General features: G+C 35.1%; 2 protein-coding genes across 6 annotated transcripts in view; one reads left to right on the top strand and one right to left on the bottom strand.

The window, feature by feature from the left end:
- LOC138700049 (odorant receptor 10-like) overlaps positions 1 to 5,277 on the bottom strand; it is a 56,099-nt gene extending 50,822 nt beyond the window's left edge. Inside the window, exon 1 of the mRNA XM_069826346.1 lies at positions 5,153 to 5,277. Within this exon, the coding sequence (XP_069682447.1) occupies positions 5,153 to 5,166 (14 nt within the window). The 5' untranslated portion in view covers positions 5,167 to 5,277. The remainder of the gene's footprint in view (positions 1 to 5,152) is intronic.
- The window catches only part of Mctp (multiple C2 domain and transmembrane region protein), a 1,238,231-nt gene that overhangs the window by 926,777 nt on the left and 288,479 nt on the right, over positions 1 to 22,975 (top strand). For all 5 annotated transcript variants that reach the window (XM_069826339.1, XM_069826342.1, XM_069826343.1 and 2 more), the window contains 2 exons: positions 20,114 to 20,193; positions 22,601 to 22,709. In XM_069826339.1, coding sequence (XP_069682440.1) covers positions 20,114 to 20,193; positions 22,601 to 22,709 — 189 coding nt within the window. The remainder of the gene's footprint in view (positions 1 to 20,113; positions 20,194 to 22,600; positions 22,710 to 22,975) is intronic.

Here is a 22,975-nt window from a genome sequence, read left to right as displayed (position 1 = left end):
ACTTTCAGATCCCACATTTTTACAATTACTAATTCTACTTGCAAATCACTAGGATTTGTAATTCGAAATTATTCAAGCAACCACCTGTTTTTAGATAAGACCTACTTTATGATCACCTGGTTAAAAGCAAGTTGGAATATGCTACAATAATTTGGAATCGTCGTAGCAAAAACCATGTTAATTCAATTGAGTTGATACAGAATAAATTCCTTAGGTTCCTATATTATAATATATTCAAAATATCTTCTTCATTCCAGTTCCAAACTACAGTAGAGCATTGATTATCCGATTACCGATCAAACGAAACATCGGTAAACCGAAAACGTTCCAGTCGGTAAAATCAAATTTGCGCGCACGCCATGTAGAAGTTTCGCTAGCGCTGTTTGCGAGATTTAGCGGCACAAAAACGAGTCTCAGCTATAAAAAAAAATGGACTTCTTTTCCTAAATTGTAGCTCCACTTTAATGACCATTTTGAACTTGTCAAACTAGGCTAGTCAGTTCTCTGTGTTATTTGTAAGACGTGTGATACAAAATATATACTGTATATAGGTACAATTTTGTGTTTAATATCAGTGTTTCTTTGTTTCTTACTGCTCCTATGACACCGGTACAATTTGTTTTCGTAAATGATCGGTTATCAAAACAGCCCCGTCCCCAATTGTTTCGGATAATCAATGCTCTACTGTAGATTATTGAGATGAATTTTTGGTTTCCATACGCTGAATGTGACTTACTCGATATATTTCTCAGAAAATTATGGACAAAAGTAATACTGATTCTGCTTAAATATTCAAACTAATTCCATTTTATATTCCTCCAAATATATAGGTTATATAAGTAGAAGAAATTTGTATTTAATATCTTAGACAGAGATAAATTTCTAAATTTAACCCTTGTGTTTGCCCTGTAATTTATTAACGATTTATTAAATTTCTGATCTTTTGTCAGTATTGAATCATAATAAATTACATCTCATACATGTTTTCATTTCTTTCACTTTTATGGTTAAAGAGTTGCAAATACCTATCCTATAACTGCCGCTCATGTGAATCATTATCAATAATTATGTTAAATTATGCATGTATATTTATGTGAAGAAGGTGCTTTGATGGGCATCTAGCCTGTGTACTATCATAAGTAATAATAAATAAATACAAATAAATATACAGATCTTATTGTAACATTTTTAGAAGTTCATGAGATGTACGAACTTCCATGGAATATACGGCACGAGAAATACTTCAATAATAATAAAAATTAAAATTAAACAAGAGGGAATTATTTCAGAAACTTGTTACAAAACTTAAGGAACAAGGTGTCCAAAAATTAATGTAGAAATGGTTCCCAAAAAGATGAAAAAATAACTTAAAACAGTGTACCTCCAAGCATACAACACGCCACCGGCGTAGCTCGATCGGTTAAGGCGCTTGCCTGCCGATCCGGAGATGCGCTCGGGCGCGGGTTCGATTCCCGCTTAGGCTGATTATCTGGTTGGGTTTTTTCCGAGGTTTTCCCCAACCGTAAGGCAAATGTCAGTTAATCTATGGCGAATCCTCGGCCTCATTCGCCAGATATCATCTCGCAATCACCAATTCCATCGACGCTAAATAACCTCGTAGTTGATACAGTTTCATTAAATAACCAAGTAAAAAAAAAAAGCATACAACATTCAACGCGCGTTTTTTTACGTCTGGAATATGGTTTCAAGTTTAATGTCACCGTGTGATTACAAATATAGCATCAAGTTTAGAGGCTTCAAGCACTTGACTCCTGTAAACTATCCCCGCGTAATCAGGTCATAGACACATTCTCTCATTTTCCTTCCGTACTTATGTATCTGTCTGCCCGTCCACCCTCCCGCTTTCAGCTGAATACCATCGCGTTGAGGGAACAGGGGAATGCTGTTTTTTTTTTTTTAACGTCGCGCTTTGGTCCTTACATTCCATATGCTTTACTAGAGATGTCAGAAGTTGCATCTTTCTCCGCAGCCACAGTGTATAGGCCCCCTTTCCTCAATTAAATTTTTCAAAGGGCCACCTTAAATTAATTTTATAACCTCATATAGAGGTTCGCGGAGCCAAGAATTAGTGACCGTTATGACTAATTTGTTTTTTGAACCCAATAACGATAAGAAGTATCAATCTATTAATTCCATTATGCAATACTTAGACCTACTTATTTACTGGCTTTTAAGGAACCCGGAGGTTCATTGCCGCCCTCACATAAGCCCGCCATTGACCCCTATCCTGAGTAAGATTAATCTAGTCTCTATCCTCATACACCACCTCCCTCAAATCCATTTTAATATTATCTTCCCATCTACATCTCGGCCTCTCCAAAGGTCTTTTTCCCTCCGGCCTTCTAACTAAACTCTATATGCATTTCTGGATTCATCCATACGTGCTACATGCCCCGCCCATCTCAAACGTCTGGATTTAATGTTCCTAATTATGTCAGATGAAGAATACAATGCATGCAGTTCTGTGTTGTGTAACTTTCTCCTGTAACTTCATCCCTCTTAGCCCTAAATATTTTCCTAAGAACCTTATTCTCAAACACCCTTAACCTATGTTCCTCTCTCAAAGTGAGAATCCAAGTTTCACAACCATAAAGAACAACCGGTAATATAACTGTTTTATAAATTCTAACTTTTAGATTTTTTGACATCAGACTGGATGATAAAAGCTTCTCAACCGAATAATAACAGGCATTTCCCATGTTTATTCTGTGTTTAATTTCCTCCCGAGTATCATGTATATTCGTTTCTGTTGCTCCGAGATATTTGAATTTTTCAACCACTTCAAAAGATAAATTTCCAATTTTTATATTTCCATTTCGTACAATATTCTCGTCACGAGACATAATCATATACTTCGAATTTTCGGGATTTACTTCCAAACTTATCTCTTTACTTCCTTCAAGTAAAATTCCCATACTTTCCCTAATCATTTGTTGATTTTCTCCTAACATGTTCACGTCATCCGCATACACAAGCAGCTGATGTAACGCGTTCAATTCCAAACCCACTCTGTTATCCTGGACTTTCCTAACGGTATACTCTAGTCTAGAACAAAGTTAAAAAGTAAAGGTGGTAGTGCATCTCCTTGCTTTAGTCCACAGTGAATGGAAACGCATCTGACAAAAACTGACCTATACGGACTCTGCTGTACGTTTCACTGAGACGCATTTTAATTAATAGAACGAGTTTCTTGGGAATACCAAATTCAATAAGAATATCATATAAAACTTCTCTCTTAACCGAGCCTCATGCCTTTTTTAAATCTGATAATAACAATTTCATTATGCAATATCCATATTTATTGCACAATGAAACTATTGTGAATGTTAATGACAAAACCAAATTAATAAATGTTCTGGATACATAATAAATTAAAACACGTACAAAATGTTAGGCTAAATGTTACATAGATTAAAAGAATCTTGAAGTAGTGACTTAGTGTGAAAAGTGGCAGATCCTCCGTCTCATAAGTTCCCCATATTTATTTAGTCTCGTAACTGGTGGGAAAAATTCGGAGTAGGTTTTCAAGGGTATCATCACTCAAATAACTCTTATTCTTGCACTTGATGGAAGGCATTGCACTGAAAGTGCTCTCGCAGATCCAAGTTGATACATACATTGTGAGAATTGTATTAGATCTACAATTTCTGTTGTCCTAACTGCAATTCATTCATTTTAATAAGTAGAAGTCAGAAATTTTTATAGTCAGTGGACGTAAAAAGTTCATCGACACTTAACCTAACAGAAAAGTCACACATTTCCAATTTGAACTTCACTTCGTCAATGGTGAAGCAATCTTTAAGTTCATGCGGGAAGTCAAAGGCTTCTGAACGAATTGAAAAACTACATTTTTTTCCTTCAATATTCTTATACCTTGAAACAAACTCAGCTCTGAGGTTATTAAAATATTTAACAACTTCACACTTCGTTGAGTCTCTGTCAGAAGTGAATTCCTTCCCTTTTGTTAAGTCTTTAACTGTTGGAAGAAAAATCAGGATTACCACATCGTGCATCCTAAATGAAAAACCCAATCTTATTCTTAAAAGCTCGGATAGATTCCGATAGCTGACACAAAGTTTTATCTTTTCCTTGCAAGTTGAGATTCAACTCATTAAGACAAAATGTCCACCAGGTAAGTAATCGTTGAAAGTCGTGGATCCTGTGAAATATTAAAGAGTGATCTCTCATTTCATATTATGCAAATCAGACTTCAGATCTATACAAACAATTGCCCTTCCTTCGACACATCGTCAAATAAGATGTACTGCCTGATAAATAATAGATGTACAAATACGAAATTAAAATTTGGAGCGAGTCTTGATGATGTGCACCTGAATGTAGACAACAATTTCACATGACTGTTCACAAGTAGCATATATACAGGGCTCTTGTTTATTGCTTATGTTGGAGTGTGTTTGTAAACGAAACTTATACAATAAGGAAGCTCAAAATTTTACTTCGGTATTTGTACATATCAGCTAGAACATCAATCATAGCTGTGTAAATTAATTAATTAATTAATTGAGAAATAAATAAATGTGTTGGGTTTAAATACACAGATTTGAAAGTAATTAGGCTATTTTAACATTTTTTTGTATTCATATATTGCGATGTAATTATTATTATTATTATTATTATTATTATTATTATCATTATTATTATTATTATTATTATTATCATTATTATTATTATTATTATTATTATTATTATTATTATTATTATTATTATTATTATTATCTGCATGATGTTGAGGCTTTAACACTTTATACAGTACGAATATGTTTGTTCAGATTATTTTCAAGCTCCAGTCATTGTCATTTAGCGGAGAGGAACTTCATGGTCACGTGATCGGCTTAAAGCAAGGTCATGCTAAGAAAGTGGACATACATCACATCAATGAAAGGAAAATAATCCTTATGTTTATGGCTCGGAGGTTGATGACCTAAAAATCACAGGAAAATGACCTATAAAATGGTCTTAAATTTCTGGAAATATGACATTAAAATAAAAAAAACAAGATTTTAATAATAATAATAATAATAATAATAATAATAATAATAATATTGAATATCTTCAAAATTACGCCAAAGGACATTTAAATATTGGCAGGAATTGAAATTCTCAGACATACCTCTTATTAAACATTGCAGTAAGTAGGGCCTAGGGTTTCATGGATTGCCGGTTGCTTTACTTTCAGCATTTTTACGTCTTCACTTGTGAGATATAATATGCTGACTGCGGGCACTCCAACTGCAGTATTTGTTCTGATGCGTTGAATTGAGGGAAGCACGTAACACACGTGATCAGGTGTCAAGGTTGACGCAAACATAAGGAAAATTCCTGTAAGACGCAATCGAACTGCGTAAGCAATCTGCAGTAGATTCTCGAATATAGACTATGACTACAGCATAAAAAAGGTCCGTTCATAAGCAGAAAAAGACAAAAATGCAACAAAAAGTAAAAAATTTCCTAAAAAATTACCAATAGATATTAAAACACCAAAAAATGCAAAATAAAAGTAGGCTCCATTGGTTCGTTTTGAAGGGAAACGAGTTTATATTGCATCTTGCATTGTCTGTGATGTCTCAGAAAAAAGATGATATTTCATCAACTTCCGAGCCCTACTTGTGTTCCTCCGGGAGTTCAACTCGATTTCATTGGCTTCCTACAGAGAAACATTACTGTCGCCCTTCTTTAAAATCAGTTCCACTTTAAAATGAAGGTAGGATGTGATGCCACCCACTCTACAGCCTTCGGATATATATTTCTGTGTACTTTCTACATAAGTGCCATGACTCACGAGCCTTGATTAACCTTCATTGTCGATTCTGTATATCATTCGTTAGAGATTTATTCTGGCATCCACTTCGGAGTCTCCAGTTCATTGCGGGGCTCTGTGAAGCGAGACTAATTGCGAAGGCGTTTGGCCGTATTTCCAGACTACAAAATCTGCTTCTCGAGTTCTCCCACAGTGCACTGCGTCTCGGTTATTCTGGTCTCGTAAATAACTTTCGTTTTCCTTCTAAGAGCAGCAGATTCAATTCCCTTCAGCACTGCTATTGGACCGATACCACATAATTCTGTCAAGATTTCGCAATTGGCTTTTTCTTCATTGCGTAACTCTCTCTTATCTCTTGAAAAAGTCCTTTAAGAGAAAGACAATAGGATGTAGCGTTACTGAAACGTAGCAAATCCTTTTAAGCTGAGGTAGACAGAAAATCAGGATTTCATGTGAGATGTTGAAGAACAGGGACACTGTGCTATTGAATAAACTAGTCGTAAAGAACCGACTTGTACGTCAAAAATGTATTTTCATGTTAGGTCTGAATTTTTGATTGACAAACTAGCAGCTTATTTTAATATATAATTGTGCACAAAGGTAAACAACTATGACATCATATTCAGGTATTCAACGTACTTGTTAAACCACATCAAGTTCAATTTATTAATCAAATATTTTAAATATGAAATTATTAAATATCAGTAATACAGTTTTTAATATTTACTACTCTATTATCATTAGGTGGTTTACCACCATTTGTACATAAGGCAAAAATATTTGTAGAAAGTATAATGAAAAAGTAAACTCCCTTAACTATTTAAGATAAATGTTTTCTGTAATCCTGTTGTGTGTGTGTGTGTGTATATATATATATATATATATATATATATATATATATATATATATGCAGTGCTTGGGAAAAGTGACATAAGTCAGTTTCCACAAACCTTTTTTGATAATTTATTGACATCTTACACTGGTTTATGTCGATTTAATTTTTTTCTGTATGAATTATTGTAATGGGAGAAATATTTATGTATTTTTTTCCAAGCGAGCAGATGTTCCGTAACTTGTCAATAAATTATCAAAAAAAGTTTGTGGAAATTGACTTGTGTCACTTTACCCGAGGACTGCAGATATACATATATATTTTGGGGGGGGGTTATTTTACGACGCTGTATCAACATCTAGGTTATTTAGCGTCTGAACGAAATGAAGGTGATAATGCCGCTGAAATGAGTCCGGGGTCCAGCACCGAAAGTTACCCAGCATTTGCTCGTATTGGGTTGAGGGAAACCCCCGGAAAAAACCTCAACCAGGTAACTTGCCCCGACCGGGATTCGAACCCGGGCCACCTGGTTTCGCGGCCAGACGCGCTGACCGTTACTCCACAGGTGTGGACTATATATATATATATATATATATATATATATATATATATATATATATAAAATTAAAGTAAATAAGTTCACGCATATCTGCAGGATACTTAAATGTTCACTGCAGTGTTGCCAAGGCTTGTTAGTGAAATTACCTTTACAGAGTGGAAGTGAAATAGCCTTGCACATTTTCAGAGCAAATACCTCATGTTGTATGTAACAACAAACTGTAATATATTGATGGAAAGTTTATAGTTTTTCTAACAACCTCTTATTCGGTAACTATTGCGAGTAGGATCGTGTTTTTGTCCATATCGATAGGAAAACTAATAAAGAATAATTTATCCCTCTGGCGTTATTTCAATGTTGTGGATGGTATTCTTATAAATTTAATTTTAAACACCTCTAAATTCAAGCAATTGAACGCTGCGAGTTGGTTGCAACACAGCGCCAGCTCATCTGGCGAGAAAAACCGAGTTACCGAGTTCGTTGACCTCTTACATCTGTATCACGAGAAGCATAAGTTCGCGGCGATGTTGCCGGACTGCTGAAACTTCAAATTTAATTTTCTAATAAACCGTGCATATAATCACAAAACGTAATATAGGTTTTGTATTCATTTCAGTGTACCCTGTCGTTCCTTTCAATCTGCAAGATTATTTCACTTCTACCCTGTATATTTATATGATCCTGAGATTGCCCGATTTTTCTCCAAAAACCCCCTCTGTTCCCAAATTAATGATATTATTATCATTATTATTATTATTATTATTATTATTATTATTATTATTATTATTATTATTATTTATACTGGCAGAGTTAAAGCCGTAGGTGCTTCTCTTACATTCTACACAATGATATTGAAACATGAAAATCTGAATATTTTAAGTTAAATTTAAAATTGTTAAATTACCTAGGAAAACATTTCTGGCATAGTACCGTATCACAAATTGCTTCTCATGATGTTATTAGTTGGTTCAAAGGGAACACATTCTCCTTTCGCTTCTATCTCCTCTTTTACAGCCAGCAGTGTTACCATTGTTTCTCTTTTCAGCCTGTTCCTGTAGGAGATTTTAGTCCTAAACACTTTTTAAATTGAGGCATTAGAAAAAGAAACACTAAGGTACAGGAAAATGGCTTTCTATAAATTTGGAAAAATGAGAATATTTGTTGGAGATTTCATATGAAAAACTCTCCTCCAGTATTCTTCAGCTGGTTTAGTTGGATCTAGGCCGCTGGAGTGAAGAAACATAAAGTAAAGTTGCGTGCAAGGAAGCTGGGGATTCCCACGCGAGGAAGTTCCAACATATGCTTCTATTCTCTATGTTGTACTGTAGGAATAAAGCTAGAAATAAATACATAAGTATATAAAGAAGGGTGAATTAAATCACTAATTTAAATTCAGCAATTATAAAAATATGAAATTACTCGAAAATATCCGAAATTTCTTAATACCCATTAAAGTATCCTCCGACCACAATTTTTCCCGAAAATCGAATAATTACCTGCTGATATGCAACACTGCTTCACTGAACCACACAAAAAGTAATTCATCTGCTCGTGCACTATGTCTCACACCAACAGGACCTGTGTGTTGTCACCTTACAATTCCTTAAAAGTAACATGTTAATGGCCCGGGACAGTCTACAGTGGGCTACAAATGACAGCTCAAATTCAAGGTCATACTGTGACTCCGATTGGCGATTACCAATTCTGCATGAAAACCCCGAGTATGATGGAGAAAAGTCAACGGACATGCTTTAAGATAAGAATCCACTGTAATTATTTCTTTTATGCGGCACACCACTGCCGATGGAGCATTTTCTTCAAGTATAACCATGATGGTTCACCGCTGTGTACTGATGGTTAGCACGCCTGATCGTAAACGAGCGGACCCGAGTTCAAATTCTGGTTTGGGAAAATTTGCCTGGTTAAGTTTTTTTTTTTTCCGAAGTTTTCCCTCAACTAAATAACAGCAAATACTGGATAACTTTCGGCGCTGGACCCTGGACTCATTTCGCTGGCATTGTTACCTTCATCTCATTCAGACACTATATAACCCTAGCGTCATAAAATGTATGTATATTTATTTATACTGCAAGTGGGCAAACACCCGGTGACAGTGGTACATACAGTAAAAACAATACAGAATAAAATTACAATACACAATACAGTTAACACACAGTAATTACAATTAATGATAATACAGAAAATAACCTAATTAATAAGTCAATCTAATTTTACATTATACCTACATATGCATAGGTCCTAGATAAGTTTCACATAGGTACTGATAATAATCTTTCGCTTTACTCTTATCTCACTCACTGAACTAGCACTATGACACATTTCACTGACACTAGGCCTGTATAACACATTTCACCACGATGGTTGTATTATTAAATAATGAATTTTACAATATTCCGAAGGCTTGTATCCGGTGAATAAAGAGTCTATTGCATAGGGAATTAAACGATTGTCGCCTTAAATAGCAAGAGTTTATAATATAACCGATTCTTCTTCCTTTTTGAGTACCTGACCGGAACGATCGTTGGCGATCTAATAGCTACCAGACATTGCCTGACAGTGAAGATCGTATTACTAGCTTTCGGGCAGCCACTGGGCCGTAGGTACTAGCAGAATGGATGTTACGCAAAGTGTTGTAGTTTCCCGTTACTTTTCATATCTGATAACGATAATGTCGGGAAAATTCGTCCGAGAACCAAACGCCGAAAGTTACTCAAGAACCTCACTTCAACCAGGTAACTGGCTTAACTAAGACTCGAAAATCATTGAATCTGAAACTGGGCTTCTACATGAACCTTAGGTAATCATAAATGAACTAAAAACATCGGTATCTTAGCCAATACTTCCGAGTCCACCAGTTTTTCAGTTAGGAACGTTGGCCATTACTTCAAGCGGTTAACGATGTAAACGACTAACACTGTAAACTATAAATAGATTGATTTCAAACGATATGCCAATACTAATGGTACATTTACACTGAAGAAGTTTTCAAGTACTACTAAGTGCGAAGACATGATTAACAATAACAATTCAAACACAAATTGTCCCAATTTAAATTATAACGATACTAGGGAGAATGGGTAACTTACCCGACTGTGACGCAAGGGAAAAGTATTGTGGATCTGTATAGTCCATAAACCATTATTGTCTCCTTGGATTTAGTGATAGATCCTCAAGGAAACGTGGAAAATGTGTTCTCAAGAATCGCAGGTATGAAATTCCTAGGAAACATTATGGACGCAGGTGTGGAAGTGCCGCCAACATTTCTTTCCGAAGCATTGATAAAACACCTACCGTATGCTGGTATTAGATTCACAGATAGCATGAGAATTAATATTTGTCCAGATATGTTCATTATGAAAGTTGAATGCACCTTCTATCCTAAGCGATAATTTGTTTATATATGACACGTACGTGGTGAATACAGGCTGCATTTTCAATTTGATTCCCGTATTGAATAATTACGAAGGTAGCATCCTAGAAAGAAGAGCCTGTTAAGATACTTAGAAATGGGCCCACTCAGTGAAACCTGCTATTATTTCAGTGAAGTAACTTTTTGATCATGTGTTCACAGGACCGTTTTTATTTTAAGTTTAAATAACATATACGTATGGTGGAAGTGAAATAACCCTGCAGATTTGCAGAGCGAATTGGTTGAGTAAAAAAAAAAGTCTAACACCATATCGGTGGGAAGTTTATAGTTTCGTCTTTGTGGATAATTACTATGCATAGGATCTTGATTTCTGTCAACACTAATAGAGAATGCAATAAAGAACTTTTTTTTCCTTTGTCGTTTTTCGATGCAACGAACGGTTTGCTTGTAAATTAAATAAAAACTATTGCAAATTTGTTGCCTGACTAATTACACTAGACGTGGCAATACTGATCAGCTGTTCTCGACTTTCTTTCGATAGGGGTAGGGGATAATTGGTAACCAAGGTCGTTTCGTCCCAGTATTACGTGATTATCCAGTGGAAGTGGGTGTTTGAGTCTTCTGATCTTAAGTGAAGCTTGTATTGCTATTCAACTTAGTGCATTGCAATGCCGAGATTTTCTGATCCGGAACGTCTGGACATGATTTTGATTTATGGAGAGACGAAATGCAACTTGAGTGTCGCTCAACGCTTATATGCAGAAAGGTTTCCGGTAAAATAGTAGTGCACAGATATTCATCGCTGTCTACTAGCTGGTCAGTGACAGGGCAACGTAATTCCAATCGGGGTCGACAATGATCTGAAGAAGAGTAGATTTTAAATTTGGTCGACGAAAACCCGGCCGAAGCAGTCGCTTCATTGTGCAATACGTAACGTTTTGTTTACATCTCACGTCGGATGAGTTCAATGCCAGCGAGTTTAAACTTTCGATGAAATTATTTAATTAACCATACACTTAATCTCAAAACATATAATGGATTTTCTGTTTATTTTCATGTAATTTATCCCTCCTTTCAATGCAGAAGGTTATCGCTTCCACTATGTAATATGTATGTAGTATGTATGTATGTATGTATGTATGTATGTATGTATGTATGTAATTTCTTAAAGTCGAAGGATAAGACGTGATGAGTTGATATAATTGATTGATATCAAGGTCACCAAAGAACAATGAAAGCTGTTATCTTAATCTTAACAGGCTCTTTGATCTCGCAGAAAGATTGAATAACTCTTGATTTGTTCCGTATCTTAAAGCTTCAGTGCTAATGTAAGATCTGTGGAATACAATAAATGAAAATACTTACTGTACTTTCGTTCCTTAAAGAGAGTATTGTTTTTTTTTTTTTCTTTTAAGAAATATAGTTAAAATCATTTTTGTTGCCGAACAATGTAGTATTTTTTTTTCTTTACTTCTCTCAAGTTTAGAAATTTGAGGACTATTTCAATTTTGAAATTTCAATTCGGATTACCCTACCCAAAATTGCGGATTAATAGAGTTCTGCTGTGTGTGTGTGCGTGCGTGCGTGTAGGCCTACGTACACGTTTGCTGTTTGCGTGTAGCTACGTTGTTCTCTAGTTATGTTATGAAACCAAAGAGGTTAGGTGCATTTAAAATCAAATGGGAGCATGAGACTCTTTGATTCCAAAAGCTGGAACTAATATTTTGTCGCAATTTTTGCTGTGGGGAGGAGTCAGGTTGACTCCAATAGTCACTTTTAACGGAAGATTTTAGTGGTTTAGAGGGAGTTCTGAAGCTAAATCATAACAGTTGTTATATTTGAAGACTGCATGGACAAAGGAAGCTAAGTTTCTTTTTCAGGTGGACAAGAGACGTTTTGAAAATGAGCTCCTCACATATTATATACAGAATGTAAAGCATATGTGTCATTATTTTAATTGAAGATTACATTCTTGTCATAAGGAAGAAAAAACCTCCTTAGAATTTTTTTCTAATTGCAATATTTAACTAGTTATAAAAGTTTACAGTAACAGACGTTTTGCAACGTTGCTGGGTGGGGAGAACAGCTCAAGCGGGGAGGAGGGGGTTTAAAAGTACACAGTACAGCTCAAGCGGGGATGAGGGGATTTAGAAGTACACAGTACAGCTCAAGCGGGTGCAGACATACCGGTACGAAACAGATGATCTGTTCTAATGCAGGGGCGACGATGACAATACTGTTGTTTACATAAAACGAGCAGCAAATACAAACTTCCAATCTCATTAATAGAACATTATGGTAAATTTACATTTTATGTAACATTATTGCTCCATTTTTTATTTTACGTCTAAAAAATAAACAATAATGGTTTTCTGCACAAAATCACATGAACTTTTTTTCTAATACAACATTTTAATCTCTCCCGCTTAAAGCAGTATCATTTTTAAACAAATTTCTGGTTGTGTGATTGTCGAAATGGGGTAAGAGACTTCTAGTTTCTAATAATCGTTGAGAAATGCTACAAAAGTTAGCCGATTTGGTAACCTTCTTCGAGGTAAACGTTGACGGTACATCTTTCTTGCCTCACTTGAATTACGACGACTTTCTCCATAAATTAATAACACATCATGATATTCCTAAACTGTGAATGATATTGTAAGTTGTTCATCGAATACCCTGTACTGAACTGTCGTCCGCTCGGCAGTAGACCTGCTGATACGTACATTAATACGTCTGTGCTCAACATGTTGCCACGTCTCTCACGCCAGAATATTAACAAATTTAAGACTGCATTATTATTTAATTTCACGAAAACGTAATAGAACACACAAATATTTATTTAAACTAATATTAACTCTTTGCTAGATATACCTACTGATGTAATTGTTTCGTAATTTTACTAACGATATAAGCAGTATAAAGCAAATAAAATAAGAAAATAATTTTTTTTTTTTTCGGGAAAACTATCAAGTGTTGACCCTATGTTGTATGGACATTTTTGATCCTGTAGACCGTCCCCGACGACTGTGAAAAGGACGGCACTTTATACTCCTTACATCTGTGTATATAGAAATTAATAAAACTACTCGATACGCCTCTAACAGCCCCAGGGAGTTGGATATTTCTCTGCTGCATTTCAAATTAAAGCCATAGATAGGTCATTTGGTAACTAAAGTTTGGATGAGCTTGCACTATATCGAACTTTATAGCTTGCTTGATGACGTTCACTATTCCATTACAGCAGATCGCCGATGATGTAGCGTTTCATTATGCCGTGGAGTTTGCCTTCAGTACCTGGACTTAACGCTGCAGCGCTCATTAAGTCTTGTTTACTGCAGTCCTTTTATATCCCTCTTTGAACGACCTTTAGCAACGTCACTGGTGCACAAGGAAAGAGTAATGTATGCACTGCTGGTCATGGAGCGCATATAAATTCTGCTGAGGAGCCATTTGCGGAAGGAAATTTATACCTCTGCAATTACGAAAGAATTAATTATGGAAATGTGTTGGTGACTTTTTATTTCTGATCCAGAGAGTACAGTATGCGGTGTAGTAAAGTAAAATGATAATTATCGATTTGTCAATTTGGTTAATAGTATTAAAATAATAGTAATAATAATAATAATAATTATTATTATTATTTTCAATTTATTATCATCTCATTTTGTGAGTATTCATTGCATTGTGTTTAGAAGAGACATAATTAAATTCTGGTATATACGTAATTTGTCGAATAATGCATAATATCATTTATTTGCTTTCTGTATAGAGCATTAATTTCATGTTTTACATTATTGTCATAATTAATATTCCTGAATAGTTCAACTCATTTACTTTAGAATGTGTATCTGTATTAATTGTGATGTTTATTTTCATTTAATTTATGAGTAAGCACAAAATATTGGATTGGTGCATATGTTTGTAGCGTTTTTCTGTACTTTCATTCATTTAATAGTACTTAAAGCCTTGGTTTTTCTGAACCAACGCATGCGACGTGCGGGGTGCGGGGTGCGGGCCCTATCTCTCCTGTAGTCCGGATTTATGCGAGGCGGGCCTCGCACGTCGCATGCGTCGGTTCGGAAAAACCAAGGCTATAGTGACACAGCTACCATAGCAACGAAAAACACTACGAACTTATGTGCCAACCCAATATTTTCTTTTGACAGCGTTTACTTTAAGACCACTTAAGAATAATAATCATCATCATCATCATCAACAATACGATTTGGGCCCATTGGCCCGTTTCGTCTCCATAGCAATATTAAAATTGGTCTTTCCAGCGTTTTCTAGGGCGTCCGATTCGTCTTCTCCCTTGGGGTTTATAATGGTGTAGTCGGTATGGAATGCGAGTTGGTTCCATCCTACATATATGTTCATGCCATTTATTCCTATATTCTGTGATAGTTTCTATAATATTTGTCATATTTAGTTCCTGTCGTATGTCTTCATTTCGCTTGTGGTCCAATAAGCTATATCCTGCTATTGGCCTTAGCAGTCTCATTTCAGCTGCTTCTATTCTCTTCATTTGTTGAGTTGTCATACACCATGTTTCGGATCCATAGGTTAATGTTGGAATCGCCATTGTTTTGTAAAATTTTAAAATTGTGTCAGTCCTAACTTTCTTCTTTAGTGTTCTTTTTATCGTGCCAATTAACTGCTGGAATTTAGAGAGCTTCCTATCTATGTCGTTAATTTGTTCATATGATATCATGCAGCCTAGGTAATTTAAACAGTTCACTTGTTCTATGATTTCGTTATTAATAATTATTTTTGTTCTTAATGGCGTTGTTCCCTTAAAACCCATCACTTTAGTCTTTTTAGTAGATATCTGAAGATCATATTCTTTGGCGATGCAGTTCAGTTTAAACAAAGCTCGTTGGAGGTCATCTTCTGTAGTTGTAAATATAGCCTGATCATCAGCAAACAATATTGTATTTAGAGGTTATTGGTTCGATTAAAAATTGTTTCCATATGTAATAGCCACCTTCTGGTGACGTCGTCAATGTATAAATTAAATAAAACAGGTGATAAAGAACACCCTTGTCGAACACCTCGTGTTATTTCTTTGCTTTCTTCGCTTATTCTATTCTTTAGTTTAATTCTAATTTTAGTGTTACTATATAAACCTTGTATTACCCTTATTAGATGATCTGGTATCCCTTTAGATCTCAATACTTCCCATAAGTTTTGACGATTAACAGTGTCAAAAGCTTTATTGTAATCAATAAAGGCAATATAAGTTGGGATGTTGTATTCCCTATTTTTCTCAATCATCTGGCTTATGGAGAATACACAATCGATACAGGATCTATTCTTCCTAAAACCATGTTGTTCTTCCAGTAATATATTTTCTGTTATAACAGCTAATCGGTTTGTTATTATTTTAGAATATATTTTATATCCGGTATTTAGAAGACTGATCCCACGATAATTTCCACAATCTCTCCTGTCTCCTTTCTTAAATATGGGGATAATTATAGCTTCTTGCCATTCTTCTGGTGAATATCCATATTTCCAGCAAACATTTAAAAGATTTAGTAATCTGTACATAAAGTTTTCAGGAGCATACTTTATTAATTCCATATTAATGTCATCCGGGCCGGGAGCTTTTCTGTTCCGGCTGTTCTTTACAACATCTTTTAACTCCTCTATCGTAATCGGATCAACGTCTTCGTTATTTATAGATAAATGTTCAAAGTTGTAATTATGCTCAGTTGTCCATAATTTTTCATAATAATTCAGCCATGTATTTTCACTAATTGGGTTCAATTCTAAATCATCTTTCTCAGTTTGATTCAGTTTCCTTAATATTTTGTATGCTTTCGTTTGTTTGCCATGTATATCGTATTCTACATCACTAATCAATTTCTCCCAACTTTGCCTTTTTAATTTCCTTATTTCTTTTTTTTTACGAGTACTGATTGTCTTTTATATTTTACACGATCTTCTATTGAACGTGTATGTAAGTAATTTAAATATAACTTCTTTTTAATTTCAATTAATTCCTTTAATTCTTCATTCCAAAAGTGTAAGTAGCGATTATTTCTTCTTTTTTTCCTTTTTCCTAGGGCTTCTGATGCAGCCTGGTATAGAATTGATTTTAATTCTTGCCATTCAAGATTTATATTATTATTCACTGGCATATATGAGGTGAGATTCTTAAGTCTCTCATGGTATAGACTTCGTATACTCTTATCTTCAAGTAGATTTATTTTAAATGTTTCTTCTTGGGCTTTGGGTAGGTGTTTTGGTCTCTTCCATCTATGCGGCAAATTTATGGTAGATATCAATAAGAAGTGATCTGTGTAGACATCATAGCTTCTATACACTCTAGTGTCTTGTAACAAGGATGTTAATTTATTGTTTACCAGTACATAGTCAATTATGGACTTGCTGCCTCTTGCGCTCCATGTATATTTGTGCACTTCTTTATGTCTGAAAAACGTATTCGTTATTCGAAATTCATTTAATGAGGCAAAATCTATAAGGGATTTACCATTATGGTTTATGGTTGATTCACCATTTGACCCGACTATCTTATCAATTGTTTTGTTACCTACTCTTGCATTAAAGTCTCCAGCAATAATTATATAGCTGTTCTTATTTATCTTATCTACTTGAGTTTGAAGTTCATTGTAGAAGTCTTCAGTTTCTTTTGTCTTACCTTCTTCAGGTGCATAAGTTCCCACTATTGTAGTGAAGGTTCTTCCTATTTTACATTGTAATGTTAATAATCGTTCATTTATGAAGGTATATGAATGAATGTTATTTTTCCATTTCTTGTTAATTAATATTGCAATTCCGGCTGCTGCCCTTTTATCTTGACTAACGCCACTATAGATCATTATATATTTTTTGAGTTCCAATGTACCTTTTAATTTCTTCTTTGTTTCGGGTATTATGGCTATGTCTACATTTGCACTATCAAGTTCTTTCTCTAATTCTGTTTCTTTGTTATATAATCCTCGTACATTCCATACAGCTATTCTGAGTGATGTGGTTTCTTTAAATCGTTTATCCTTAGTCTTAGCTTTTGTCGTCATGGGAAAATCAGTCCGGCTATATTCGCTATGGAGATTATGAGTAAGATTTTTTTTACACTGGTGGGCTACCAACCCTCCGAGCAACCTATTATCCTCAGGAGAGGGGGATTTTCTGTTAGGGTCTCCTTCCCTTAGATGGTTGCTTTACATGGCTAACGAGAGTCCTCTTCCCGGGTTGATTTTCGGAGATTTCCTTCTCCTACGCCCTCACCAAGATCTCACATATTGGGTAATATGTGTTGGGGTATTTTATCGACTGCCAAGTCTAGATCCGCCGTATTTCGTATTAGCAGGGCCACCTCGTGCAGGGTGTGGTTTTTCGCCACGTACGGACGGTCTTGGTTTGCAGCTTCATCAGAGATAAAGGTCTTGCATATCTCTTCAGCTCAAACCCTGGTAGTAGCGAGGACCAGTGTTTAATTCAACTCAAACAAAGGTACTACCTCTTCTACTCCCTTGGCCCCATAATAATAATAATAATAATAATAATAATAATAATAATAATAATGTAATACCTATGAACGACACTCAAGAGGAAATTAAACGCAGAATAAATATGGGATATGTCTGCTATTATTCTACTGAGAAGCTTCTGTCATCCCATCCAGTCTGTTTTCGATAAAACTGAAAGTTAAAATTTATGAACAGTAAGTTATATTTAGCGGTTGTTCTGTATGGTTGTGAAACTTGGACTCTCACTTTGAGAGAGAAACAGAGGTTAAGGATATTCGACTATAAGGTGCTTAGGAAAACATTTGCGGCTAAGAGGGATGAAGTTACAGGAGAAAGTTACACAACGCAGAATTGCACGCGTTGTATTTTTCACCTAACAATTAGGAACATTAAATCCAGATATTTCAGATGGGCAGGGCATGTAGCACATATGGGTGAATCCAAAAATGAATATAGAGTGTTAGTTGGAAGACCTGAGGGATAAATATATTTGGGGAGGCCGAGACATAGATGGAGGATAATATTAAAATGGATTTGAGGAAGGTGGGATATAGGCCTAATGGTAGGGACTGGATTAATCTTGCTGAAGATAGGGACCGATGACGGCTTATGTGAGAGCGGTAATGAGCTTCCAGGTTCTTTAAAGGCATTTGTAAGCAAATAATAATAATAATAATAATAATAATAATAATAATAATAAAGTAATAATAATAATAATAAAGTAATAATAATATTGAATACGAAACACATTTAATAATAAAACAAGTGTTATAGAAATAAAATAGGAAAATATTTGGGGCTAGAGGGATGAAGTTACAGGAGAATGGAGAAAGTTACACAACGCAGAGGTGCACGCATTGTATTCTTCACCTGACATAATTAGGAACATTAAATCCAGACGTTTGATATGTGCAGGGCATGTAGCACGTATGGGAGAGTCCAGAAATGCATATAGAGTGTTAGTTGGAAGACAGGAGGGAAAAAGACCTTTGGGGAGGCTGAGACGTAGATGGGAAGATAATACTAAAATGGATTTGAGGGAGGTGGGAAATGATGATAGAGACTGAATTAATCTTGCTCAGGATAGGGAGTAATGGCGGGCTTATGTGAGGACGGCAATGAACCTCCGGGTTTGCTTAAAAGCCAGTAAATAAGTAAGTAAGTTATAGAAATAAACTTGTGATTAAAATGTATATGGAATAGATAATAGTATTGACGGCGCAAAACTATATTTAATCACTGTATATACTATCGACTCGTATTGCCACAAACTGGAAATAAGACGAAAATTCATCAGTACTTATAACTAATACAATACACGCACTCTTAGCAGGTATGATAATGCTGTCATCTGTAAAGAGTGTGATGAAATCTACGAAAGAAATTTATTCTTCACAAAGTCAATACGTGCAAAACTTAAATACAGAGGTAGGATATAAGCAAACGTGTAAAGTAATTCGTCAGAAATTGAACTTGGAGAAATAAGTTAATTCTAATGACTGTATCGTACAACAGTTTTGTAGTGATTTTAAAAATTATAAAATATAATTTTTATTACGATACTCATAGGTGTTTTAGTAACGTAAAATGTGACCAATATGATACTGAAGGTAAATTCACTAATTGGTATTTTAGTGCCGTCCGCAGAAAACAAAAAAGTAGAGAGAGATTGATAGAATGAAGCTTTTTGGATGAAATAAAACTACTTCAACGTCAGGAACATATTTTCTTCATTATTACCTCACCATCTAAGCAGAATGCATCATTTTCCATATTCTACACCGATTCTTAAGACAACATGATCACTTCTTGGAAACCGCCATTATGCTGAACATTTGGCGGTTATTACTGCCCGGACTTTGCGTTACAAAAATTGTCAATGTGGTTAATATATAATCTGAAGATTGTCCCACATAAAGTAAAAAAAAAAGTAATGTGCTTGTGAAATAAATGTATGTTTGTTTTTGAGTTCGCTTTTCACTTTTCGATTTATTGTACATTTAATCTCACCGTTAACTCCTGGTTCTTTGGACAGGTTTTTGATTACGACTGGGGACTGCAAGACGACTTCATGGGCTCTGCCTACCTGGATCTCACCAAGTTCGAGCTCGGAAAGTGAGTATATCTACATATACACAATCTGTGATTTTTCGATATAATGTAAGCGCTATCTTTATTTGCGAAATTTTGCCTGGTTAAGTGTGGGAGAAACTATGGAAGGTGTTATGAGACTGTTATTAGAAAACATTATAACCTTAAATATATAAAGTAACCTTTGATCATATGTAGATATTTTACTGTATGTAAAATACAAAATATACAACAATTTGCATTTTCCTAAGTAATTAAAATTATATTTTGGATGTATCTTACTTTAATGCAACACTTGAGAATTTGTTTTGTTGTGAAGCAAGAAAAAATAATTTTACCAATACTTTATGTTGAAATAATATACATAATCAATGAAAGTGTAAATAAGTTTAATATAAAAAATATTACGCCTGAAAATGTTACACTAATGCATTTTTCATTTCTAATTATATAACGAAATTATTAACGTCAGGCCGTTTCACAAAGATGCCCTTCTTTCTGAACCACAATATCATGTTCAGTAGGCACCATATCAACTGAGTGGAGTGGACGTTGTTTTTGTAGTAAAATAATCACAATTTGTGACCAAAATGCTTCGTGAGCAAAGTTGAAACAATTCGTACATTCAGTGGAGATACTTTTACACCAGTCGATATTTTTAGTGGGTTATTTTACAACGCTTTATCAACTACTGTGGTTATCTAGCATCTGAATGATACGAAGGCTATAATACCTGCGAAATGAGTCCAGGGTCCAGCGCCGAAAATTACCTGGCATTTGCTCTTAATGGATTGAGGGAAAATCCCGGAAAATCCTCAACCAGGTAACTTGTCCCAACCAGGATTTAAACCCGGGTCCGCTCGTTTCACGGTCAAGCTTCCTAACTGTTAGTTCACAGTAACTACTAGTGACTAGTGACTCTACTAGTAAGTAGAAATCTGCTGGAGCAAGATCTGGAGAATATGGTGGCTGTGGAAGGACAGGTATTTTGTGTTGTGCAAGAAATTCGCTCACCAAGAGCGACCTATGTGCTGGGGCATTGTCATGATGAAAAACCCAATTCTGAGCTTGTCACAAATTGGGTCTTTTTCGTCGAACTGCATCACGCAGACGTCGGAGAATTGCAACATACGTCTCCTTACTGATAGTTCGACCCTCAGGAATAAAGTCGAAATTTACAAGACCCTGGATACCGAAGAGCACTTCAAGCATTACTTTTCCCTTTAATCGGTCGGCACACTGAGTCTATACGCCTGAAGGGTAGGCCACATACCACACGGACAAGGCAGAGAAGTCGCCTACAGAGCATGGCGTTGCCACCCGAAGTTCCGGTACTTTCTGACTCCACTTGTATAAAGGAACATACTTGCTCAATGATTAGCGTTGTTTTTCCTATTGTTGAATTTCAATAACTTTTCGTTTTCTTTTATTGGCTCCTAACTCAAATTTCCTTGGGAATTCCATTTTTAATTATGGACATTCCTACAAAAACACTTTAACATTACCACTACACACCGATAATGGTCCTATACCAACAGAAATTAGGTAAGTTGCAAAGAACATAAACACTAGGCACTTGGTTTGACACTCAATACAATAAGAACTGACAATGTTGTTGAGTTTGACTGCTGAATTCATTATTAATTATTATTATTTAAATTGGTCTATTGTTACAATTGGAATAAACTGTACATGGTAGCCAACTTTTACAAGTTCAACACATTAAAGTATGTAATCAACTTATGACTCTAAACTTAAAACAATAGAGTGATTTTTATGCGTTTTCTAACGTAATAATTCGTAACGTAATTACTTATTTTCTCAATTCTAATTTTCAATTACAGAGTTGTTGTCTATTTCATTTTGCGTAATTCATTTAAAAAATGTTTTGATTTTGAGGTCCCCAAAATAATGAAGTCCTTAGCAGAGGCACCATAGGCTCATGCCTAAATCAGGCCCTGCTTACAATCCAAGAGAACATCTGAAAGCTAGAGAGGAAAATATAAAACGCAGTACACCGTGCAGGACTTGTTCAATGATGTAGTAGTTGATTTTGAAAGTGAAATAGAAATCTGTCTGGTTTTGAAACTAATCTCCGACTTCACTTGCTTAAAAGAACGTGATTCGTCTTGAATTCAAAGGAACTGTTCTTGCAGACTTACAGAGGCCTCTATAGACAGCGAAAACACGATTTGAGAAAAAATAAATGTAATAAAACTGCATTTGAAAATAATAAATGAAAATTAAAGATAGCTATAATGTCAGGAAAGAGGTTGTCACCACACAAAAGAGAAATTAAGTATTGTATTCTTTAACAAGAAAATAGTTAACTTTAATAGTTGGATTCAGGTAACCAGTGAGCTAGCAAGTTGTCTAACATAGAGTATTCAAATTATTGAAAGTTATAGCATTTGTTTTCTTTGTTACGCAGGCCATCTGATGTAACCCTGACCTTGCGAGATCCAGGAAAATCGGAATATTTGGGGGAGATTATTCTGTCAGCCACCCTTTGGCCTCGAACTCAGGAAGACAAAGATCAGGTAAGCGTTGTTTCTTCTTCTACACTCTAGACCTGCAGTATTAAATAGATGTGCACTCTGCATCAAATGTTATATATTTTGACACATGCTGTTTGATGCAGTACAGATTACCGCATGTTGAAGGTGTTCCGTCGATTAACACTAATCTCTTAGGATTCCGAAGGCATTATTCATTTAATTAATTGAGAAGAAACATTAGCCAAAACTAGATTCCTTTAAGAAGAGACGCTTTAAATTTTTTCAAAATCTGACTTTTTAAAAGAAGA

The sequence above is a fragment of the Periplaneta americana genome, chromosome 5 (assembly GCF_040183065.1).
Source record: "Periplaneta americana isolate PAMFEO1 chromosome 5, P.americana_PAMFEO1_priV1, whole genome shotgun sequence".
In the NCBI taxonomy this organism is placed as follows: domain Eukaryota; kingdom Metazoa; phylum Arthropoda; class Insecta; order Blattodea; family Blattidae; genus Periplaneta; species Periplaneta americana.
This window is presented reverse-complemented; position numbering and strand designations above follow the sequence as displayed.